Below are 26,887 nucleotides of genomic sequence, written 5' to 3'. Positions count from 1 at the left end.
ACAGCCACTGTCATTAATAAACCATGATCTATTTTACTATAGTGACTAACACATAATTTTTTTGTCATTTTATTTTAACACACCTTTATTCCATTTAACACAATGAATCAGCACACTTTTCATTATTTTAAACCTTTCTTAATATTAATATCCAATAATTTCCAATGTGCCTCCTGTAAAACCCATTTCTGTTTCACAATAAGTCAGTTACCTAATTTTACATTAACACTGGTGTTCAAAACAGATGACCTAAATTTCAGTATAAACCAATAAACCATGAAATTAAGCTACCTGTCTAATATTGTATAGGCCCCCTTGTACCACCAAAACATTGTATAGGCCCCCTTGTACCACCAAAACATTGTATAGGCCCCCTTGTACCACTGAAACATCTCAGTCATGGCATGTGTGCTGTGGTATCTGGCACTAAGACATTAGCACTAGATCCTTTAAGTTCTGTAAATTTTAGATTTGGGTCCCCATAGATTGGTCTTGTTTGTCCAGAACATCCCACGAATGGATTGAGCAATTTGGAGGCTGAGTCAACAACATGAAGTCTTTATTATCTTCCTCACACCATTCCTGAACAATCTTTGAGTGTGGCAGAGAGAATTATCCTGCTGAAAGAGTCCATTGCCATAAGGAAATACCGTTGCCATGAAGGGTAATTCTTGGTCTGTAACAATGTTTAGGTAGGGGTACATCACAAAGTAAGAACCATGTGAATTGGGTCTTTGTCAGAATCACTCAGATCCTTACACTTGCCTATGTTTCATGCTTCAAACACATTGTCTTCGAGAACTGTCTGTTCCCCATCACAACCATATGTGCTTTGTATTATATCTCATTCCAGATTTAGTCCTCCCTTGCTGTTACAATAATTTCCCTTTTCTCCAAAGGTTTCTAGTAGATTTTTTGTAGTGTGACTGTGAGGATGTTTCCATTCAGCAAAAAGGTGTTACTGACAGTGTGCATTGATGTCTGGTGAGGTGTATTCATGGACCTCACATTGTGCACTAAGGTACTGTCGTGCTGGAACATGTGTTAGCCCCTTAGCTCTTAGCTCCAGTGAAGGGAAACTGTAGTGCTACAGCATATAAAGATATTTTGTACAACTTGTGTGCTTCTAACTTTGTCGCAGTTTGCAGAAGAAAACACTATATACTATAAAGTATAGAACATAATATAAGAATATATATATATATATATATATATATATATATATATATATATATATATATATATATATATATATATATATATATATATATATATATGTATGTTATATTATGTTCTATACATATATATGTTATATTACGTGTAGCAATATGTAACATGTAATATATATATATATATATATATATATATATATATATATATATATATGCTATGTTATGTGCATGTATACATAGTTTTGAGATAGATATACATGTTATATTATGTATATGTATATATATATATATATATATGCTATATTATATATATTATATATATATGCTATGTTATGTGCATGTATACATAGTTTTGAGATAGATATACATGTTATATTATGTATATATATATATATATATATATATATATATATATATATATATATATATATATATATATATCAAAACTGTTTATTTGACTCTGTCAGTCAATGAAAGAGTCAAACAGTACAAATCTGTGATTACAGGGGACTTTTCTATCGATTTCTCATGTCGTCTAGCCGCGCTCCTCTCTGTCTGCTCCTGAGCTCCAACTTCAGGGACAAAGAGACACGCCTACGTAGATTATCATTGGCTTTAGCTCTGAAGCTAATTTGCATATTAAGGGACCGATTGGCTAGTCCGACCATCAGTCAAATAAAGCGAGGGCTCGTGGAGTCTGTGTCTGCAGCTGCTGAGTAAGTAAACGGATAATATGTGTGAGTCTGTGAGTGTGCGTGCGCGCGAGCGTGTGCTGTGTGTTTGCCTATGAGCACTACTGAGAAAAAAGGCTCGCGAGAATTAACAGAAAGGGTTAGTAGGGTTAGTGGACGAAGTGGTCGGGTTTTAAAGCATGCAGATGGGTTCCGTGTGCGAATTGCGCCTTACGAGGAAACGCTGGACCATTTGCACCATCGGCCTCCTTCTAATCTTCTACAAGACGAAAGAAAGAGCAAGAACTAACGAGCATCAGGAAGCCCAACTCACAAGGTAGGCGCGAGACGCTCCACATGGTGCTCACACGCTTTGTTATTCTTCTGTTGGGCTTTAAAGTCACAGAGATCACGTTCATTAGCCGATAAAACATCACGTCTGCTTTTCATACACAACTTTTTGTTACATTGCAATAAAGAAATGTTCTTCCATCGGATCCTCCAGTTTGCCCCACTGGGATGGGATGGGATGAGGATTTATTTCCCTTTGTTCAGCCTGAAATTGAATTAATCTTCTATTTATATGATTAAAACCCAAGTGTTAAATTGGTTTCTATTTATTTTTCCTTTGAACTTCTTAACATTTTAATCCTAACACGTTTTGATGCATTTATTTCCTTAAATAATAAATAATGTAATATAATAAAATAATAAATAATGTAATAATATAATCTAATAATAATATAAACAATAATAAATCATATAATCTAATAAATAATTTAATATAATAAGAATAAAATATAATTGTAATATAATAAAGTAATAATATAATAAGAATATAATATAATAATATACTGTAATAATAATATAATAATAACATAAATACTAATATAATATAATAATAATAACATAAATAATAAATAATAAGAAGCAGAAGTAGACTGAACAGACCTTACAATATATCAGACTGGCTAAACTGGGCCACTTCCCTCTGCACCTCCTCTAGGATATGTATAACCTCTGATTAAATTTAGAAATCACTTGTCTTTCATTTGATACTATATACTCGGTATGGATGTAAAACTGGAGGAGGATTTTACTGGAGGTCAAACTATTAACTTCAGCATTAAAACACCATAAATACTGTAAAACTAATTACCAGTTGCATGAACGTTTAAAAAAAGCCAAATAATACATACGTACATTGATTCATTTTAGCCATGTTTTTTCCATTCATAAATTTAAAATGGTCCACAAGAACCTGTATGAAGTAATGAAGCAATTTTCATTAGCAAATTTTATGTGTGAGTGAGAATGAACAATTCCTGATCATTTCAGCATTTACACCCAGATATTTGTGCAAAGCTGGTCAACATTTAGTGGCAAACACTGATTTATTTAGTGTAGATTAATCTGAATGTATTTGGTGTATATAGTAGTATTGCTTGTGGTGTATTAACGTTACTATTTTTAAAAAAAAAGGGGAAAACCTACAAGATGAAATCCCCTTAAAGTTTTACCCACAGTGCTTAAAAATTATGATCTTTTGAAAGTCAGAAAGTCCCAGAACTGAAAGTAGAATCAAGTTGTTACTTGTCCGTAAAACATGATATCATTTTTTTTACCTGACAGGCAGAGGCAATGTTAGTCACTTAAGATAACGCCACGGCTTAGAATAGTATGAAGTATTTTCCTAAAGTCGCAGGATTGATTATATTGATTTTGTTCCAGAGGAGAATAAAAAAGAGGAAGCTTGACTTGCACTTGTCTGTTAGACAGTGATGAGACTCTGTGGTTGTGGTGTGATTTGTTTGTGTTGTGTGCGTAGGTGATTATGAACAGGGCAATTATGGGGGACAGTTCTGTTGAAAGACAGTTGAAACATGTGGTCTCTGCATTTTGTAGAAAACATTTTCATCCACAATCAGAAAACAGAAAGCAAAGCAAACGTCTTACATGGCAGGTAAGTTCAGTCAGTATGCTATGAGTTTAGCATACAAAAAAAAAGGCATATTATTTCTATTTCTATTTACAAATTAAAAACGTTTAACCTGTAAAGAACTTTCAAACCTTCCTATTTCCTTGTGTTACCCCAGAAGACTTTGTATAATACATGTGATTTTGATCAGGGTAAAGCATGAATCATCAAATGAATGAAAACAGATTATGGACAAATTTTCACAGAAGATCTTACATATTTGAAAACTGGGGTTTGAATTCACCTCATATTAGGCTCTAATTGAGGCATTAGACAGTTCCAAACCTCATATTCATGATGTGAAAGAAAACTGATGGAAACTAAAATGCACGTTGTACAAAGAACCAAGACAAATATCCAGCAAACCTCCATCCTTCCCACACCAAGGACGCTAATCACACAGCTGTTGGTGTTCCATAACTGATGAGCAGCAAGGTCGCCTTTTGCTTCATTCGTATGCAGGGAAAAGCGAAAACAGGAGAAAACAACACAAGCCTGGTTATATCAGATCCTCATTGTTGGCACTGAATGTTGGTGATGCTGGTAAGGGAACTAAGAATCTTTTTCTTAATAATTTTCGGACTGAATTGTTTGCTTTGATTGTTTTCTCTTTGTATCTTTGTGTTTTGAGACTGTGCGATCCAGTTAAGTGAAGGATCAGCAGTGACTGCAAGATACGCATCTGCCTACACATCTGTACAGATGTGCTTCTTTGCACTCCCACATTTCAACAATTAATCTCTGAGCAAAACTGTGTTTTCCCGGCCGGCCTGCTTGGCCATTTACCAAAAAATGTAGTTTCTGTAAGTGGTGTGTATGAGAGTATAGAGACGTTTTGATAAAACATATCGACCAGTAAAACTACATCACGGTTAAAATTAGAAGCATGAACAGATTCAGATTGTTTCTTCTTACACAGAAAATGTGTTTCAAATGATCTCCATATGGCACCAGTCATTATTTTGTTACATCAGAAAATACCGCTATTTATTTTTTCTTTTAAAGATCTAGACCTAGAATTGGGATTAAATGGTAGAGGAGATGGTTTGAATAGTCAATCTAGCTAACACCTCCTAGTTAGGATTAACTTCAAGAGACAAAAGTTTCTGACTCTGTTTAATCAAACTCTATTAACTTACCATATAAGATTACATAAGGAAAGGAAATAAAAGGAAATTTGGCCCTTTTTCTAATGTGTTTTCAAGAAGGGGGCAGCAAGATCATTTTGCCCAACCCTAACTATCCATGACTTTCACCGTGTTACTGTAATTATGGGCAGAATTTTATTTAATCAACCTACAAAAATGATTAGCATTGGCCTTATGTGCCATTGTGAATGTTTCTTATAAGGAGACAACAATAAATACACTGATAATATTACTACAACAAGGGAGTGAAAGGCAGCCATCATTATATTTTATATGAATAGGTCACTGTCAAAATATTTATTTATAGATATTGTTCAGAAGTCAGTTGAAAGTAGCTTGTTATATGGTAACACATTGTCTCCATGTGATATTGCATGAAAGTTGTTCCATAAAACATTTTCTGTCATGTAAAGTTTTAAAATAGCTTAAGTATTGCACTTCATTTAAGTAAGGAACAAAACACAATAGGTGTGGATATTTTAAGCAAACATCATTTTTTATATAACGGTAATTTGCTGCCAATTCCAATATTTTATTTGTTATTTAATTTTATGTAACGTTAACACAATTCCCTGTTATCACTTATGCTATAGCAGCTGTAAACAGTCATGGCCACACCACCTCCCTTGGAAGTAATAAAATAAATATTGCAGCTAGTCCCGTTACTGAGACTTTTACTTTGTTGTGTCAGAAATGTTTGTTATGGCTTTACCTCATGGAGACCTGGGAGTCTTCATACAAAAATGCTTAATTATCATCTCAACAAATTATGTTTCTTGATATATTAAGGTGGGGTGTCCTCCATACTTATCCCCGTGTAAGATGCTACTATAAAAAATATAATGTATAATGTGTTTGAAAAAGCACAGTACACAGACACTACAGTCCGAGCTGCTATTATAGAACATTAATCAATGACGCTATGTTACAATAACAAATATAAAATTAAAATGCTTTCTACCTCTGTGAAATACTTTTCTCATGTTGTGTGTAAAACCAGGCTTGTTGGACCTTGCTCTTGGTCACAACAGAATTTTTATTCATTATTCAGTAATTTCAGTATCATAAATATTCACAAGTAGTGTTTCATGATATGAACAAAAGTTATGTCCTATACAATGGATATAAAAAGTCAACATACCCCTGTATGAACTTTTCATGTGTTGTATCTTCCAGTATACAAACTTGAAGCAAAATGATTTATAAGAACTATCACACCAATGTGAGCATTCATTAAAAACATCCATTAATTAGAGTTTCTGAGACGGTATACAAAAATTCGGTGTGAATATTCCATGTTTTTGTGTCATAATCACTATCGCAATTGGTAATATTGTGTAGAATGAATAACCAAGACAGTTCCTGCAATCTGATTTTAGCAACCACATCAGTACAAGGTGCCCAAACCAGACTTCTTTTCCTTCAAGATTTGTCTTTACATGTCTCTACCTCACACACACCTTAACGTCTGCTATCATCTGTTAATTGGCTACCCCAAGAGGCTCACTGTCGCAGTAGTAAGGTGTGTGCACGAACCTGAAGTCAGTACCTGCTCATATGTGTGCTCTTATGTAAACTTGGCAGTCTTTTCACATATTTAAGTCATGTGCTGTCTTGTGTATCAGTCCATGGATTAATGTGATATGAAAAGTCTTTTTCTGTGTAGAATGAAGGAGTACTCCATGCAAACTGAAGTAAAATGCAAATACAGAAGCTGACATTTAAACAGATTACCAAAGGTTTGCTGTGGGTGGTAGCTTAGCTACAGGTATTTTGGAGTTTCCTGTGGGGTGTGTATGATGAAAGCGTCTGTGTGCTACATAACGCTATGCTAGTCCCCTGTAATCCTTTGTGACGTTCCAAACCTGCTTGACCCCTCCTGTTTGACTACCGTTCTTATGCAGATTTGTATGCTACATATTTTTACGTATTATTTTTATCAAATAGAACCAAGGACACTAAACCAGAATCATCTTTATCTCACCTTCCTTATTGATGTGTCTAGCAACAGGATGTGGGTTCTTTGTTGGCCACAACTTTAGTTTACATAGTTTAGTTTTAGTCTATTTGCAAGAAAAGGAACCAAAACCATAATAAGAATATGTTTGGTGCCTTTGACGTGTAAAAAATTAAATCTGACCTAAAAGTAATACATTCAGTCCTGTCTGAATAAAGAGAACTGAAAAATAATTGTAATTGAAAGGCAAATGGGTTACATAACCATGGTGAACAGTACTGTCTGAAAAACATGCTTTGTATTCTGTCATAATGGTGAAAATCTTATGTGCTTTTCCTTCCTTCTTCCAATAAGATGAAACAGCAACCAAGTGCAACCCAGTCATGTGAATTTCACACCTGATTTACTTCCCTAAGAGAAATTATGTGACAGACATTACACTCCAGTGTGCTTTTTTTTGTTTTGTTTTTTTTGCTGTTTCTGCAGTGAGAATGAACTGAGTACTTCAAGACTACTGGCCAACAGCAGCGAGAAAATCTTTCGGAAGAACCTTCCGGGATATTTGCAGGGCACGCAAGAGGGGTGGAAGGTCAATGCTACTCTGGTTAGCCTAATAAGGTGAGTCAGATCATCATATCAGTGTGCTGATATTAAGCATTATTGAGGTTGCCTTATGTCTTGAATATGCTGGCATTTTAGGACTAAGCGCTCTCTTTGCTCATAGACACCACTGCTAAACGTTTCATCATTGAGTTGTTTGTGAACCTGGGACAGATCGGCGGAAGTGTGAAGTTCTGTTACTTCATTAAACCACTCTAGCTTGTTCCTTCTGCATTTTGGAAGTAAACAATGAAAGTGTTAATGTTAGTGTACACTTTTCTGTTACACAGAATGCATTACAGCTTGACAGTCAACTAACTTTTTCCTCGTGAAATAATCCATTCTTTTGTGTCAATGGAGTGAAATATAAAAGGCGATCTAAAACTTGTAGAGATATTTGTAGGGGCTTTTTTTTCAGCGAAGTCCTGCTGGTAAGCGGTAAACTGTCTCAGCAAGAAGCATTGCAGTAGGGAAGTTTTGGGTTAGAACCCTCCTGAAATATCTTAAGACATTTTCAACTCCTTATTTGTGGTTGGTTAACAAAGACGTACTGAGCAGATGGTTTTCTTTGTATCACATACACAGTAATTACACAATAATTATGTTCATAAAAGGTCAATAAAGTCAAACTTAATATTCTATATATAACCACGCTCAATGCCAAATGAATGCATCCTTTCTTCTTTTTTTTTAATCGCATTTTATTAGTGATCATCTGCTATGGCAATATTTGGAATTTTCAAAAAGGTATTTTACCAATATCTCATAAGCTTCATTAATATTGAAAGATGGAATGTGCGTACATCATGCTATAAGTGTTTCAATAACAAATTCATGCCTTCGTACTTCGTACACTTGTACTGCTGTCTAGCATCCGCCAAAATGCATGAGCACATCACACTTATAATATAATATTCATCCATGCTTCTATCCATATGCTGTAGCAGGATCACAGGGAATCTGGGGTCTGACCCAGGGGACCTGGGGCACAATCACACATATACACACACTACATTCATACAGCCTAAGACGCAGGTGTTTAGACTGGAGGAAACCAGGGCCCAGAGGAAACCCCTGAAGCTTGGAGTTAACATGCAAACACGGTGCGCACAGGGCAGAGGCAAGAATCAAACCCCCAACCACAGAGATGCAAGGCAAATGTGCTAAGCCATTGGGCCCTGCTAGGCAAAGCAGAAATCTGAGTATAACACCGTCACTAACTTTCACTTCAGTCCTAAGTCAGGTTCACTTTCGGCACTTGTTCCTGAGGAGAACAATTTCCTTGTGCCACTCAAATGGGTGGTTTGCAACCCTAAATGTGCAAGGCAAGCATGCTAACCACTATATTATTTTTAATACCTGGTTGCATCTTTGTAACCAGGATAACAAACTTTAATGGCTTGGAACTTAAGTACGTCTACAATTTGACCTATTGATCTGTTTTCTATGTGGCATTGAACTATATATCAATGTCAGTCATTGCTTCTTCAACATTAGTATTAAAGTCAAACCATATAGCTAGTTAGTGCGTACATATCATATCCTCTTAAAAATAAAATAGAATTGACAAAAATGATTTGATTGCAGCTTTATTTATATGTCAAATAAGGACACAGTGTTCCCATGCCATTAATCGGGGCTGTGTGATTGATGTAGACAACTAGTTAGGGATAGTGTTGGATGTCATGCAGGTATAATAGCCATTGTCTGCTCTTGAAATATTAAGGTTGTTGGAGTATGCAAATACTTATTTGAATAGGAAACATGAGTAGGGCCCACAAGTGCACATGCTGAGAAAGAAAGACATGAAGTGGGTGTAGTTTATAGATTAGAAATATGGTTTGTATGAATTTGTACAGATTTTTCTAATCTAGTTTTTGTGAAGGTCTGTTATGGATGTGCCAACCACCAACATCCGTTCTAGGTGTCAGCTAAACAGAACCTGTTTATTTCAAGCTAACAATATGCACAGTATAGAACCGTGTTTATCTGTAGACGGAAATGTTAAACTGCTGAGATACAAAACCACAGCCTTACTTAAGGTTAAGCAGATCACACTTGCTTCTCTCAGCCATCACTGCAGATTAAAAGATAAATGAGAAGTGTAGGCTGAGCATAAATTTCAGGCTGCAAAACACGTCAACAACTTGATGATGATGTAAAGGTTCTTGAAACATTTGTGTGTTAAAACTCCTGTAGGGTTTCAATGGTGTCAAAAATGATTTTCATTCCCTTTAGTTCAGGCAAATGTTATTCGTATAACCCCTTCGACGGTACAGATTGTCACAAAACAGTGTTACAGAAATCTGAATATAGACTAAGATAGATTCCAGGATAATAAAAAAAGACTCCAAGAGAGAAAAAGAGGAATGAGAAAGAAAAGTTTGAGAGGAACCAAGCTAAAAATGGAGCCTGTCCACTTCTGGCTGACAAAATAGAGGGATAATAAAATCATTACAATATCCAGATATTGAAGAGTTAAGCACGAAGTATGAAAGTTTCTGAATAATAATCTTACGATCGATACAGGGTAGTGTTTAAGATTTTAGCAGGAGCTTGTAAAAGCTGTAAGACTAGAGTTATTCTGGTGAGATTATCCACTGAAGCAAGGCCAAGACTTGGGGATAAACTATTTTTGGGAAGTGCTAATGTTTTGGTTAGTCATATGGTAACATCCATAACACCAAAAGCTGAGTCACAAGGGCACAAACCTCCAGATGAAGAAGTGGAAAGAACAAAGCAGAAGAGCATCGGGATGAATCAGGCACGTCTGGAGGGTCAGAGAAGCGACAGTAGGAGAAAGGTTGTCAGGATCAGGCGGTAGGAGTACACAAACAACTCGACAGAGTGTCAAAATTAGACAGTGACTGAACTTTTGGTTTTGTGATGCAATTTATATTTTGGATTTAATTTCCTCTTTCTGTATTATTAACACAACAGTAACATGATATTATTCCTGTCTATTAGCTTCCTTTTTTTTAACCTGAGGTCAATGGGGTGAAGAAACTTAGGCATAAAGCATAGATCCTATGCTTAATTAACTAATTAGCAAATTACATATAACATTTCTGTAAAAGAACACTGTATTGAGTTTCTCTTTCTTTGTTCTTATCAGTTTATTACACGTATTTCATTAAATACAGCAGGTTAAAACTAAATTCGTCCACAAAACTAAAGTGTCCAAATAGATCTAGTGCCGGTTTTACATTGTAGAAATGTAAGTATTAGTATTCACACTGATGGATTTGTAAATATTAGAAAACGAAATGATATACAGTGTCAGTTCTTGGTGCAGAAACGCCTTGTTGATGAGAGAGGTCAGATTTGAGCTGGCAGGACGGCTCGAGTAACTCGGCTAGCCACCGTGCTGATCAGAAAAGCATCTCCAAATGCATGAGGGTTTTCTTCTTTCAGATTGGACAGATGAGGATTGAGGAGACAGATGAGAATTACTTCAACAGTCCAGTATTGGTGCTGTTTTTTGACCATTTGATTTAAACTCTAGAGACTGTTGTGCATAAAATCCGACGACCTCACCTGTATCCGGCAGCCATGTCACCGTTAAAGTCACGTTTTTCCCCATACTGTTTTTTTACGTGAACATGAACATTAACTGAAGCTCTTGACCAGTGTCTGTATGGTTTGTTGCACTGTCCTGCTGCCACGTGATTGGATGCTTGGAGAATTGCATTAATGTTCAGGAGTCCCTATTAAATTGTATGGTGAGTGTATCCTACCCACACGTAATTAGTGCATCTAATGATCCAACTAATGAGTCTGTTTGTTCACCTACATTACAGATTAGTGAAGTGGTACTGCGGGTAAGGAGTTAAAACACCACGACTGTTTAATTGAATAGGTGAATAGTCTTTTAATTTTCTTAGCATATTATTATAACTCGTACAGTGACGTGGTTCATGTTGCTTGTTTTTGAGCACTCTTGGCTCAGGTGTACTGGCTGCTAATGACTCAGCTTTGTGTAAGACTAACTTATGAATATATATAAAAAATCATGACTGGTAATTAGCATTTTCTGGAGCATGTGAGTTAAATGCAAATTAATGAGAGGCATCATTTGTCTTTAATTATATGCAGTGTTTATAGGTGGGTGTTAAAGAAGTAGGCATTATCTGTTTGGTGCTAATCACTCGCTTTATTAAATTAAAAAGCATGCACACACACACGCACACACACTTGTATTACTTACTGAGGTCCTTCTCCTGAAACAATTATTAATGTGAATAATTTATGCTACGCCTAGAACTGAATCTTACTTGAACCTTAAACTCTGTAATTTAAAGCAAATATTTGCCTTTTAGGTTTTTAAATAAGTTCTGCAGTTTTTTGCTCATGGGGTCCAGCTGCATGGTCAAATTTTTCAGTCATCCTTGTCCTTGTAGGAACATTTGGTATTCACCAAGATTTAAAAGGAAAACATTTCTTTCCACTTGTATTATGTTTTCTCTAATGCGTGCTTCTTTTATTTCCTGATTCATGCTAATTTCTAATATTTTGGATCTTCCACTCAAATTATGGCAGGTGCAATAAAATATCTGTCTCAGAACAATGAGAGACAGGAGAAAGCCGGGTTTGGAAAAAAACGTGGAGCACCAACAGCTAACCAATCAGAATAAGGAGGCATCTGTAAATTTTAAAACTCTAGCCTTGACAATATGTGTGCTTATGTAATAAATAGATCGCAAAATGATTGAGTTATTGAATTGACTCAAGTCCACCAGAGAAAATCCTGTGTGATTATATGAGAAGCAAGTGAAACCCCAAAATAGGCTTCACACACTCCATCTGTATTGCATCCAGGCAATGGATTTGGCTAAAATTGACAGGAATCCTCTTAAGGCATTATGGGTATATTTACCAGGCAAGATTGGATTAATGCTGTGGGAATGCTAAGTATTACAAAATAAATGACCCATGCAGTTAACTCTATTTTTTTATTTTTTTTTTATACCTAAGTAGCTTATTATTTGAATCTGCCATGGTCTCGTAATTTGATTGGCCATATAGTGTATTTGTCTGTGTTCTTAATCTATGATCTACACTCTTATGTCAATGTTATTTGTGACAAAGCCTGTTGTCAGCAGAAAGTTGCAGCTAGCTAATTCCTTATTTCCTTTAGAATAGGAAAATTTGCACTATTTTGTAGTGTTACAACCTGGATATAATTTTGAATATTTTTCATGAAGCAAAACATAGTGGTCCATAATAAAAAAATATTTACAAATAAAAAACTTATTTTATTAATTAAAAAATTTATTTCAGCTAGGTACAATCAATGAAAGTGGCATATGGTCTCAGTATAAATACAGTTGTTCCTTAAAGACCACAGTTTTAGAGGTTTTTTTAGAGAACATAACTAAACAAACAGCACCATGAAGACCATGGAGCTATCAAATCAATTCCTGGACAAGAGGTCTAAAACATTCCTTATGCAGTAGTGCACTGTAACAACCAATAAACTTGTGTGTCTGTTCTTGATGTTGGAACACTGCCAGTTACTGATGTGCTTTTGTTCAATTAAAAGGAAGGACATTCTCCACTTCTTGGATGCAGAGAGGGACGTATCCGTGATCAAGAGCAACTTTAAACCTGGTGACACCATCCACTACGTTCTGGACAGACGCAGGACGCTGAACGTCTCACACACTCTGTACAGCCTGCTTCCTGAGGTCTCGCCTCTCAAGAACAAAAGGTTCAAGACATGCGCTGTGGTGGGCAACTCAGGCGTGCTCCTCAAGAGCGGATGTGGGAAGGAGATAGACAGCCATGATTTTGTTATACGGTAATTTCCTTTAGCTTTTATTCAGTTAGTCAGGTATTGAGCTCTGTCCCTGATGACCAAGACGTCAGAGTTCTGAATGGTAAAAGCCTGTCAGAAAATGTTTCTGCCAGCCTGCTGTTAGAGATCACTTAAGCAGCAATGTAACATACCTCTGCTGAGTTGTTAATTCATTACAACTGCAGTCGGTATAATTGAATGAATCTGCTTTCATCCAGTCTTCAAGAGAAATGGCTTGAAGCCAGAGAGTCATCAGAGTAGTCCAAAACTTTTGTATTCAATTACCATGACTTTTTGTGTCTTGCAGTTTTTTCATTCTCAAAAAACTGCATTTCTTTTCCTAAAATGGCTCTTATTTGGAATTGTTTGCTAAAAATCATGGTTGAATCCATGTAGCACAATGTTTCGCTGCTCTCCTGAGTGGTGCATTAAAATCTTAACAGCAGCATCTATAATACGATGCTATGATAATATAATGAGCAGTACATAAAGAAGTGCTATTTTTGGCCTGTTTCCGGAATAGGCTCCAGATTCACTGGGACCCTTAAGAGTATAGCGATTTTACTGATGGCAAATGTATAAATATGGGATTAAATTAAAGTCTATCTATAGGAACTGGAGCTGTGAAGCAGCAATGCTGGTTTTTAAAAAGCTCTTTTCTTCAGGCAGTTTTTAATTAGCCAAGAACCCAGTTGCGTTGTTCTCCGTTTCCTTGTTCTTGTGCAGTGAACAAAGCCAATAAAAATGTTCGAGAATGTTATTTCCCTCAGTCAAATCCAACTGCCACTCAAAATAATTAAACAGCATCCATCACGGCTTGGTCAGAAGGTGATGTTTTATTTTCTATAACAGCAGCAACAGTTGTGCAGGCTGTCATTTACATCAAGTGTTTATATTAATGCACTTGCGTGTTTCACTGAGACGACTGACTGAGACTTTTATGGCAATCAATCTATATATAATGTAGGTCTAATAATAAACAAATAAAACATTATTTGTTTTTTTTGACAAATAAAACATATTATTGTTAATAACGTCATGTATTAGCCGTTTATTTAACGTATATTGAAGGAGTCTCCAGTGTCAGCGCTTTAGTAACGGGTGCAAGTAAAGCTGTGTTTTAATGCTATGGGAAGTTCTTTTCCTAAAAATTGTAAATACTTGGAAAACCTAGAAGCAGAAAATTGCCTCATATTGATCAGATTGTGGTGCACAAGTTTATCTGAAAAAGCTTAGAGTAAGTGCAGGTTTTCATTTCAACCAAGCTGCATGTAAGTCTACTGAAATCCTAGAACAACTGATTATACAGGTTGATTCAGGTGAAGTTGGTGCTTGATTGGAAAAAAAAAAAAAACACATCGGCTCTTTGCATATTAGATTTTGCACTGCGGAACAGGTCTATATACTATATATACACGATTTAAATGAATAAAGCCATGAATTATATGCTTTTTTTTTTTTTACTTGCTTCAGACATTTACACCTAAAGCAGTATCAGTATGATGTTCATGTCACTTCATCAAACTCCACTGAAGCTTGCATTTTCATGATGTTTCACCACTCAGTACAAAAAAAAGACTTCTTTATGACTAAAGCCCTGTAGGCAGGCTGAAGGCCATTCATTTCAGCTCTAACATTTGTCTTTCCCTGCGGCTGTGGCACAGATGTAACCTCGCTCCCATGGATGAATACGCCGAGGATGTGGGCTTAAGGTCAGACTTCACCACCATGAACCCGTCTGTGATTCAGCGCGTGTACGGCAGCCTGCTGAACGATACGGTGCGTGAGCGCTTCGTGCAGCGTTTAAGGCTGTTGAATGACAGCGTCCTGTGGATTCCAGCCTTCATGGTGAAAGGAGGAGAGAAGCACGTGGAGGCCGTCAACGAGCTCATCCTCAAGAGAAAGCTTCCGGTGCGCATGGCCTACCCATCCCTCCGCCTGGTCCATGCTGTCAGAGGGTGAGTCACACGATATGTTAAGAGAGTGAGCAAGATTTAATTTCATTTTATTTAATCGAATCCCAGCCATTCTGCAGGTAATGGATATCAGTGCTGTTCACACCCTTTGTTTATATAGTGAACGCTGTTCCACTATTAGACTAATAGCATGTCAACTGTTGTTCAAATCCAAAATAATTCTGTCTCACTGCATACAGTCTTTTACATTCAGGGTTGAATTAGATTCTTACTGCAATCCGGCTTGAAACTCAGATGATCCGAAACTGGTGGTTTTCAGTTTTAATTTTGTGTTTTGTTTTGTTTTGTTAGATTTTTTTTTATTTTTTTATTCTTAACTGCTAAATTAAATTGAACCCCACTGAGAAGAAAAACACACCACAGTTTGATTCAAATGGACTAAATGATGTGTATGTGAAAGCACCCTAGAAGTACTTCAATTATATCTGTTTTGTCAGCAGGATCATTTGTCAACATATTTAATTAAAGATTTTTATTTATATTTATTCAAACACCACTTTAAAGCTGTGCATGATAATATTTTGTTTGATGCGATAACACTTTATAATTTGTTTCAAAACCTTGCATGCGAGTTCACACTAACACTTTGAAATGTATCTCAAAAATCCCGGAAATATCTGTGCAATCCTTTCAAACAGCCTGTCGCACTTGAGAGAATGAGAGAGAGTGAAAGAGAGAGAGAGAGAGAGAGTAAAATGTGAGAAAGAGAGAGAGAGAGAGAGAGAGAGAGAGAGAGAGAGAGAGAGAGGATTTTGACAGCTGAAATTGGTCTGGAAACAGAGATGGCATTGGAGTAGATACTGTACATGATTGCGCTCGCTTTTGTGGGACAAAAAAGAAAATCTTTAACGCTGTGTAAATGTAGCTCAGACGTGTCTTTAGCTTTAGGATACACATCAAACATCCCAGCACTGTGTTACACTTCATCATTCAGTCGCTGGATGCGTTCGTTTTTGCACAAATCAGCAGAATCAAAAGTCCAGATATTGTTTGAAGACACAAGAAAGGTTCATCCATCAAGAAAAATTGGCATGCAGCCCAGGCGTGGCAGTATTTGCTAGAAGGGAGCCCAGAGCTCCTGAATCCCGCTTGTTATTTCCTGAAATGAAAAATAGCCTGCAGGCTGCCACCTGTGGCGTGTGTTTGCGAAGGCAGCACTCAGTGGGTATGCAAAGAAAACCCAGTGATTACACAAGAGTATGCCACTAAGTGCTCTTAATCTTCAGATTCTAGACTACGCAGCTTTGTAGTTTTAAATAATATTTTCATTTAGAATTGAGTGGAGAAGAGGGGAGGGCTAATTCTGATGAAACTGCATTCTCATACTTTCAGTCTTTCATCATGCTCAGCTCTTAAAAGATTTATGGCCAAAGTGTACTTCAGAGTATAATTTTCTTCGATTGCTTTGCATGAGACCAAGGCTACCTTGGTGTAGTGATCTGTTAGGCACGTCTACGCTCGCGGAGAGCTCTCGGATTGTCTTAGACCTTTTATTCAAATCGCTTTTCCATGTTTTGGCCAGCGGTTGCTCATCAAGAGGTGCTTGTATTGGCCTTGTGTTTCTGAAGAGGACATCAGATGTTCTTGTAAGTTACCATGGCAGCCAGGCCCCTTTTTTCTTTTTAATGACACCTTCAGTCTGGCCGGCATCAGTGCTAAATATAGGCTTCTAAAAAAGGGAAACGGCTTTCAGTCAGGATGACTTAACCTGTAGGCCAGAAAAAATCGACTACATCAAAAAACAGATTGAATCGACTACTTAAAAGACTACTTAAATTTCTCATCAATTATGCTAAACAATGAAGACAAACAGAAGTTCCAGGAGGAAGTTCAGAAGCAGGAAGATGGACTATAACCATCGGTCAGCTTAAAACTAAAGCCAAGACGAGCTGAGAGTGGATTCTTACTAAAGTTCAACGTTAACTAATAGACAGAATGTTTTATGTATATCAAAGAGACATACTCCATCAGTTTAGGGCTTCAAATGTCCGTATCTGTATTTGAATTTAAACAAAAGGTGGATGTGGCCTAAAACAGCAGGATTTTCTGGTTTGTGATTGTGTGTCTTGTTGGTGTTGTTTGTTTGATGAACACTGAAAACGCTATTAGCATGACGTGTGACGTCAGGTAGTGGTGGATCATGTGGCTAAGGCTCCGGGTTGTTGATTGAAGTGTTGAGGTTCAAGTCTCAGCACTGCAAAGCTGCCACCATCGGGCCCTTGAGCAAGGCCCTTAACCCTCTCTGTTCCAGGGGTGCTGTATCAAGCCTGAACCTACATTCTTGACCAGACAGTTACTAAGGATAAATAAATGAACACTGGTTAATGAATGTGGTCTTTGTTTGTGTTGCAAGCTTTATATCTGACCTTGTGTTTGCCCTTTTAAAAATCAAAATCTCTTGTCCCATGAAATCCCAGTCCCACTGCATAGCTCTTGGCTTAACCAGAACCTTTGGAGCAAGATTTCTATGCATTCAGTATAATGTACTATATTTAGTTACATCTCTAGTATACCCGCTGTAAATTATGATGCATTCTTTTTTTTTTCTATTGTTTTTTTTATTGTTTTCTTTTACTTTAAAACATCTTATGATCACAGTGCTGTATTGTCCATGGCCAGGCTTTTTTTTTTTTTTTTTTTAACTCAGTGCTGATTAAAAACCACTAAAGCTATCACCTATTAACATGCAAGGTACACACTGGCAATTTCAGATTTGCATGCATGGCAGCAGACAGCCAGGTTTTTGCATGATAATGCCCCCGGCTCAGAGCCGGTAGAGCATTACATCATTAAAGACAGGCAAATTATACCCTAATTTGCCATTCAATTACAACCCAACAAAAATTTCGTCTTGCAATATCTATTTCGATTAGACTCTTGGGAGTTTACTAAAGAATGACAGCTACTTTAGAACAGCTTTTGGATGGGTTACTTACGTTTGAATGACTACACAGAAATATACACACTCGGGCATTGGTCCGTCTTTATGTTCTTTGCAAGAGCTCATGTGCATGTTAAGGAACCTGAACTGCAGGCAATATTTTCTTCTCTAATCCTTAGTTTAGGTCCAATTTTTGTACCAGTTCCCACCTACCAGCTAGCACAACTCATCATACATCACTACCAACTGGGGTGGATGGAATCTAAGACATGCTTCTTCTGAGTTCCTCCACATTTTTCCAAATTTCTGCTCATGCTATCTGCCCTCTTCCACATAAATGAGCTCTCAAATGCCCATGATTAGCTTGTGTCACTGTGATTGAAAAGAGAAAAAGTATGCAATGAGATTTGTGACACCGGTCTTATAGCTGTATTATTCATGTGGAAGGATGTAACCGCTCTATCTTACGATTCTTATCTAGATGATGCAGCCTGTTTTTTTTCTATTTGGAGAACATGTGGGTGGGTTGAGCTTGTTGTGGTGATAAATGCATTCTTACAGTGAGGATGATGAAAATGATCTTCGCAGGTTTTCTTAAAGTAGCAAGTATTCATGATAGTCAAAAAGCTGCCATGCATTCTGCAATGTTTCCACATCAGTGCTTTCAGCAGCCACGAAAGTAATGAAGAGGAGAAAACTTGTCAGAATGTGGTATTGAGATGACGACTGTAAAATGGGGCAATCCCAATATCCCTCCCCTTCCTGGTTTTATCTAATCAGATAAAAATTAGATAAAGATCTTTTCCAGACACAGTGTACATGTATATATACACATTCAAAAAACAACATAAACAAAGATTGAATAATATAGATGTTTATTTTTTCCAGGTACTGGCTCACAAACAAGGTCAATATCAAGCGTCCCAGCACTGGATTGCTGATGTACACCATGGCCACTCGTTTCTGCGACGAAATCCACTTGTACGGATTTTGGCCATTCCCAAAAGACGCCAATGGAAATCCAGTGAAGTATCATTACTACGACATGCTCAAGTACCGATATTTCTCCAACGCAAGTCCTCACCGGATGCCACTTGAGTTCAAGACGTTAAAAACGTTACACAGTAAAGGGGCACTAAAGCTGACGACATCAAAATGTAGACCAGCCTGACTTCTTCATCTTGTGAACGTATCAACTGATCGAAACGATAGATGATGCAGATGAGTGACAGAAAACCCCACTCGAGTCCTCTGAAGAAGAACTGAACATGCCTTCAGTTAGATATTACAAAGGCACTATCTACAGAATCAAAAATGCTTCAGAGCGCTCTATCATATTTCAGTCCATTCAATTCCCCAAGTCACTGCTGAACTGTTAAAGAGCTCTTGAGCTACAGATACCTTGCAATAGTTGACTGGTGAGGTTAAATCTCATCGGTTGTTCAACATGTGAATACTGTATGGTTGTTCTCAGTGATTTCATCTCCAATTGGTAGCATCGTTCAGACAGGAAAGTTCCTGTAACGTCTTTTCAGTCCCAAAGATCTTCATGTTCCTTGAGAGATTGTAATGTTTTTTCAGTGCTATTATTTTTAGGAGCTAGAGGCCTTTGTGCATAATAGTGCAAAATATTTTTATATGAAAGTAGGTCATACAGTGCTTACATGTTCGATTTGCTGTGTTCAAGATGTCACTAATTTTTAAGCCATTTCAAGCCCGGATGATGTAAGATATTGTAAGTCAGAACGGTAATACCACTTGTGTAAATGATTCATAGTTTGTTACACAGAGGAGTAGGCTGGTGATTGTGTTCCTGAAATGTACTATATATTTATTGATGCTGAATATTGGGATCTGATCATTGTTTTATTTTTATTTTTTTCTTCTTTTAAGGCCTGGATATGCTGAACTATTCATCGCGTTCTACAGTTTAGTTTTGTTTCTTATTAAACTGTGTTTTTGTCATTTGTTTGATGAAATAGTTACTTTAGCACTGACTTTTTCAATCATAAATTGTCCCTGCATCAGCTTTCATATTTATGTCATCTATAACGTGACCTGCTAATAATCAAGCTTAACTTTCGCCGCCTAAAATCCTACAATAAGCGTTTATAATAAGGTGTTCAAATAAATAATCAATTGTGGATTTCAAATGAGGTGTATACATGTATACATGACATTTTTTGGAATGTGATGGCTATACATACGTAATAGAAGTGAAGACACTTCTCTCTCTGTGATTTATACAGAGATCGTGATTAGTACAGATGCACCTGCTGCAGAAATCTTGTCTTGCACAAAACAAAAAATTGATCCATCCTGATTTCTTATGTTTTTGTTATATATACAAGGATGTGCAAAGATTTAGTAGTAAATATTTCCTTTGATTTTCACCAACGTTAATGGCTGATTATTACCGCGATAACTGTGATACTTTAAGCCTAGGTGATGAGACCATGAAAAATATAAACCGGAACAGCCCGACTTTAATACATTCCATATTTCGACTCCATTTTTTTTTGTTTTTTTTCTAGAGTGAATGTGTAACATTGCCTTTATCATTTGCACATTAGCTCATTGTAGTGAACATTGCTATTGCACAACATGTGTATGCTCAGTGGTTCCAGGCCTTTGGTGCTTCTCCAGTTTCTCTCACTGATATCTGAACGAGTTTTTGCTACCTGCAGCACTGTTCATATATAAGAATGTAAAGACTTTTCCGTCGGGTTTCAACAGAAACGTACTTCTTCACGCTGACTGCATATTGTAATGTATTCCATGCACTGTATCGCTGGAGTTTGGTCTCAAGTACAGTATGGACTTATTTCCTAGAATATTGTTATGTCATATTTGTCACTTTTTGTACAAATTGTGTTTGCTTGCCAGTCATTCTGGTTTGCAGTGTTTTGCCATCTGGTTGTTTTGTGAAGGTTGCTGAAAGCTGTGATCGTAAAAAATGCCTTTAAATGTTACAACCTGCCTGGTATTCTGTCTCTGAATATGTAGCTTTAGCGAGCAGAGTTAGTCAACAACTAAACACTCAGCATTCGCAATAATGCAAAAGAGGTCTGTTGAAAAAAACAGTAACTGGAAATATTAAATGGTATTTCACAGCCTGTCCTGAGACATGACTGATTCAATCGATTAACTCAACAAAAGAGATTAGCACTCACAAGGTAATGTTTATGTGTTTACAGATTATGGCACAGGCTTGTCAAGCACTATGTGAAGACTGACTGTGTTAAAGCCAGTGGTGTACTGGGGATTTATTTAGCAAATGACGGTGGAATAAGATGCTGGGCTCCGTCAAGAATGAGGACTAATGACTAGAACCATGTGTATTGTGTGGATATACTGTGTATGGTTCTATGGTATGTCCTAGAGATACTGTAATGCCTGTTATTTGCAGCCATGTATCATACTATTTATTGTTTGAGGACATTTCTGTTGTTTTCTCTTTCAGGATTTTCATTTGGTCAGTAATTTATATTGTAATTTTTTGTAAAGATGTTGAATGTGATCAATCATTTTTAGACAGTTTGATACTTGTTTTGCTAAACTTGCAGCTTTAATCTGATTTCACTTTTTTCAAAACCAAATTTCTATGTTTGTAGAAATTTTAGACAAACGAAATAATAAAAAAAAAAAATACATTGATCTCATCTCTGTTTGGTTTTTTTATTATTTCAATAGTTCAATATTTTTGTGTGCTTTTTATGATTCTTTTCTGTTTTCAGGCCATGTCAATGATTATGGGGAGACCTGTTTCGTCTTGGTTGACGAGATAAAGTCAGATGTTGGCATGGTTCCAGCCTCTTTTATTTCTAGTCTAATCCCACGCTTCACTCAGCAGCCTGTTGGATATGGCCTATTTATTCTGTTTGTCTGTAGTGATATTCTGCTATAAGGTGTGGAGGTGCGAATGGGCTGCTTCCTGGGAAGGAATCGAGAATGCCGTCAAGAATGACATCATGCACAACTTTTATGCACAACCTTGTTGAAACCTTCAAATCGATATATTCAAATATTTCACAGATGCACCACACACCCAAATGGTACCTGAACCCTGCTGTCACCGGCTCAGGAGGCTAGTGCTGTAGCCTAATATTTTGCTTTTGGTTGCGCGACATATGAACAGCTTATTATGTTTAGCCTTAAATAGCATGCAAAGAATCGGAAAGTTGTGTTCATATATAAACAGAGGAACTGAAACCTTGTATTTAGCAGAGGATGGTTTTGATCCAGCAACCTCTAGGGTTAAGGGCACAGCACGCTGCTGCTGCACCACTCTGCTACCCAAACTCATCCCTAATGAGAGCTGAACCCACAATTGCTGGCTTAGGAGGCTGGTGCCTTATCCGTTATGCCACCAGGATATGTGCATTAACATGTGAACACAAATGACACCAGTACATGGCCTCATAATTCAGAATAACTCATGATATGCATTATAGGGTTGAACTGTAGGGTTGAAAAGCTTTTTTAATGGATTTCACTGGCTATTTGAAATATTTGATAGAAATTATGTTTGAATTATGTCATGTGCTCTACGGATGATGTTCTTTGGTGAAGCCAGTATCATGAATCAAGTCTATGTGTGATCAGAGTGTATTGTTACACCTCTGCCTAAAACACTTATCTTTTCACATCATGTTGATATTCAAGCACTTCACTCTTATACTGTACCATTCTTTTTAATCATTTATATATAATTCAATTCAATTCAAATTTATTTGTATAGCGCTTTTTACAGTTGACATTGTCTCAAAGCAGCTTTACAGATCATAAACATAGAACAAAAGGTTATTATAAAGAATAATATAATACAGAATTCAAGATTAATATTAGATATATTTAATATTAATTGAATGGTAAAGGAAGAAACCTTGAGAGGAACCAGACTCAAAGGGGAACCTCATCCTCATATGGGTGACACTGGAGGGTGTGATTATAAATATACAGTCTGACAAATGTTTTATTGATGAGGAGGTTGTTGTCCTCAAAGACCACATGGAGTTGGCCTCTCCTCTTTGGTATCACAGAGTAAACTTCACTGTTTCACTGACCACATTCAACAGAAATGGGACTCGAGCCCACAATGCCTGGCTTAGGAGGTCAGTGGATCTTAGGTGTGGCCATAATATACATACTCTTGAGATAGAATAAATTATAGAATCAATTAACTACACTGAATTCATTTGAAAGTCCAATTATTTTAAATCGCTTCATTTTTAATAATTGTTCAGTTGTTTCAGAATACTATTATTCATGATACAGAAAAATCCTAGGACTAATGTTACAAAGAAAATTACGCATATTTTGCAAATTGTCATAATCTCAAATGGCACAAAAAAACACATTTTTCCGGCATAAGACAATGAATGAAGAAGAATTTTCACTGTTAATCTTTTACCTGTTTTATCCTCATCGAGTCTAAGCTTAAACTCACTGCACATTTTGTCACACTTATTTTATGTTCAGAGTTTGATCTTCTTTTTTTAAATACTTTTAACTTCAGCCGCTTTGACTCTCTCTCTCTCTCCCTGTGTGATATAAGGCTGTTGCTTGTAAACGGCTTTCTTTCTGAGCTCTGTAGTAGGTGGCAGATGGTGAGTATCATACAACAGGTTTGTGAAATCAATGTCACCAGTAAAATCTAGATCAGCTATCTTCTCGCCCTTATTCTATTACTCCCTGCTGACTCTTTGGTGCATCACTCTTATTCTACTCGTCATACTGACTGCTGTGTAGTTTCATCATGCTTCCTAGAGTTTGCCATTTGGCTGACACTTTTTTGACATTTTGAGATTTTTTTCATTTTTTTTTCTTGTCTCTGCTGATTCTCATCTCACTGCTGCAGGAGAATAGACATCCAGCGGGGCTGTCACTTAACTTTTTGCTGCTAAAGGATCGTGCGCTGGCAGCTTGGAGACCTCTTCTGGCTGTATTTTTTTTTGTCACCACTAGCAGCCTGTAATTTCAGCAGAAATATGAAGACCACAAAAACAACAGGATGACCAAAGCTGAAATTTAAACATACAGTATATTTTAAGAAATGTGTATAAGATGGGAGTCAAATTAGAGGCTTGCATTATATATAACAACATGTTTTCCTTTGTTTGTGTGTAGGACTTTTGTTGTTTCTGCAGATCAACAGAACAACTACAACTTTATTTAAAGTAAACCAGTTTTTAAGACCAAGTAAAGGTGAGAATTAACAAAGAACAATTATTTTAATACTTCAGATATTTTGGGACACATTTTGAATTCCTGTTCTTGCTATTACTAAAACTAAGCCAAAATATCATAGAACTTTTCTCTAATCCCCTATATATCTACAAATGAAAGAAAATGTTTTCAAATCATATATGAAGAGGGACTGGAATAAATCTTTAATGATCTTTTTTGGTCATATGGTACAGAGTGTTTTCACTGGGTTAGGCTTTTACTTTTATACACAATTCAATATTTAAAATGATTTATTTGTATCACACCCTTTAAATTGCAAAAGCAATTCATAGTTCAGTTATAGATATTTTCTATATTCATATACAGCCTATTCTATTCTATGAACACGGTAGATTAAATCAAATTGACTGCATACCAAGGTATTGGCTGAGTAACTTCGTCGAATTAATTTCTTATTGCAATAATAATAATAATAATAATAATAATAATAATAATAATAATAATAATAATAGGAAGTCTTCAATATTTTCCAAATTCAGATAGTGTTTTATAAAATTCAGTATGTTGGTAAAAAAAACAAAAAAAAACAATAAACAGTAAAATCTGACCACTAAATTGTACCTAACAATTTCTAATTTGTTTTTGCTGCAGCAGGCATGATGTGGATTTAACAACAATAATGGAGTCTATTCCAGAGGACTCAGGGCACAAGACATGGGACACCCTGGTGGGGGTGTCAACCCATTACAGGGCACACACACACACACACACACACACACACTCACATGTCCATTCACACACTACAGATTAAAAGTTTTTTAAGCTATTTAATGCATTCACTATGGAGGTAAAGTAATCACCATCAACTTTTCATTTATTTGCCCATTTAGATGTATTATTTATTAGAATTTGAATTCATTTTATTGCTCTATGGGGCTTAAAGCAATGTTTGAAAATCTTCTGCAATCTACCCAAAATTGTGGGGTCTAAACGTTTGTTGTTTTTCTTAATTGTCAATGCATTTTATGTTCATTGTATATATATACTTTTTACTAAACATTTACTAAACATTTTAGTATTCCTTTGTTGTTTACTTGGGACTTTGTGTCTTATCACACATCCATGAACATACAATTTATATAAATTGGACTTTCAGGACAGTAACAGAGATAATAAATTATAATTTGAAAATCAAAAAACACTACAATACCAACAATCAAAGCAATGATGATGTAAACATGACATAAATAGACGTGTATTCAGTTTTTATCAGGAATAAAGACAAGATGAAAATAACACCTCAAGAAGATTGAGAAGAATGTGATATGTTAGAGTTTAGGAAACTCAAAACCTGAAAACATTGGATTTTTTTTCTTTACTTAAAAGCACTTGTGTAATGTATAAACACCAAAATTTTAGATTTCAATTTTTAATTTTTATGACTTTTCTTACAATATTTAGGGTTAAGCATTGACATACTATTATTATTATTATTTATCCATCAGAATCATCAGAATCAGAATCAGGTTTTTTTGGCTATGTGTGTTGACACACACAAGGAATTTTGTTCCAGCTGTATGTGAAACAAAATGTGTGACACTTTTTGTTTGTATTATACCCTGAATAATATAAGCAGTTATTAAAGTTGAATAAATCTTTAAAATACTGTTTTTGTTGAACGTTGACCAAATGTTCATGAAAAAAGAGCAGAAAAAATGTATCCAGTATGTTATAACATTGTGTTCTTTATCAGGGGTTACCACCCAACAGAAGTAATAACAGGAGACTATTGCATCACTGCTCTATAGGTAAAATCACACAAAACACAAAATACTGTTTTCCCTCTAAATATAAGGCAATGCATGTTTTCCATGTGTCTGAGTGGGATTCCTTCCATGTTCTCTGGGTTCCTCCCACCTTTCACGAGATGTGTGAATGTGGTCGGGGATGTCTGGGATGTATTCCTACTTCATATGGGATGTATTCCTACTTGATGCTTGGCTGACCTGGTGATGAGTATAATTATATAATAATTATATTATATTTAATTATAAATTAATTACTCACTCACTCACTCATTTTCTACCGCTTATCCGATCTACCTCGGGTCACGGGGAGCCTGTGCCTATCTCAGGCGTCATCGGGCATCAAGGCAGGATACACCCTGGACGGAGTGCCAACCCATCGCAGGGCATAAATTAATTATATTTATATTATATATTAATATAATAATAATAGTAATAATAATTATTATTATTATTATTATTATTAGGAACAACAACAACAATAATAATAATAATAATAATAATCTCATCTCTCTCTCATCTTCTACCGCTTATCCAAACTACCTCGGGTCACGGGGAGCCTGTGCCTATCTCAGGCGTCATCGGGCATCAAGGCAGGATACACCCTGGATGGAGTGCCAACCCATCGCAGGGCACACACACACACTCTCATTCACTCACACACTACGGACAGTTTTCCAGAGATGCCAATCAACCTACCATGCATGTCTTTG

The 26,887-nt window shown here is 36.3% G+C and overlaps 1 protein-coding gene across 1 annotated transcript; it reads left to right on the top strand.

Annotated features, from left to right (window-relative positions):
• Positions 1-1,858: 1,858 nt before the first annotated feature.
• On the top strand, positions 1,859-21,806 carry st8sia4 (ST8 alpha-N-acetyl-neuraminide alpha-2,8-sialyltransferase 4). Its single transcript, XM_060896201.1, has 5 exons — positions 1,859-2,180; positions 7,413-7,544; positions 13,069-13,326; positions 14,988-15,281; positions 19,069-21,806. Exons 1-5 carry the CDS (start codon positions 2,044-2,046, stop codon positions 19,349-19,351), a joined length of 1,104 nt encoding a protein of 367 aa, XP_060752184.1. The 5' UTR covers positions 1,859-2,043; the 3' UTR covers positions 19,352-21,806.
• Positions 21,807-26,887: the final 5,081 nt, after the last annotated feature.

This window comes from Tachysurus vachellii, chromosome 20, assembly GCF_030014155.1.
Source record: "Tachysurus vachellii isolate PV-2020 chromosome 20, HZAU_Pvac_v1, whole genome shotgun sequence".
Lineage (NCBI taxonomy): Eukaryota > Metazoa > Chordata > Actinopteri > Siluriformes > Bagridae > Tachysurus > Tachysurus vachellii.
The sequence above is the reverse complement of the archived record's forward strand: the minus strand, read 5'-3'. Positions and strand labels throughout refer to the sequence as shown.

What these genes read in the sequence shown, in the direction of transcription:
- st8sia4 (XM_060896201.1), top strand. Translation starts at nt 2,044, where the DNA reads ATGCAGATGGGTTCCGTGTGCGAATTGCGCCTTACGAGGAAACGCTGG. An exon ending in CAGGAAGCCCAACTCACAAG is followed by an intron (nt 2,181 to 7,412) that starts GTAGGCGCGAGA and finishes CTGTTTCTGCAG; the next exon opens with TGAGAATGAACTGAGTACTT. An exon ending in AGCCATGATTTTGTTATACG is followed by an intron (nt 13,327 to 14,987) that starts GTAATTTCCTTT and finishes GCTGTGGCACAG; the next exon opens with ATGTAACCTCGCTCCCATGG.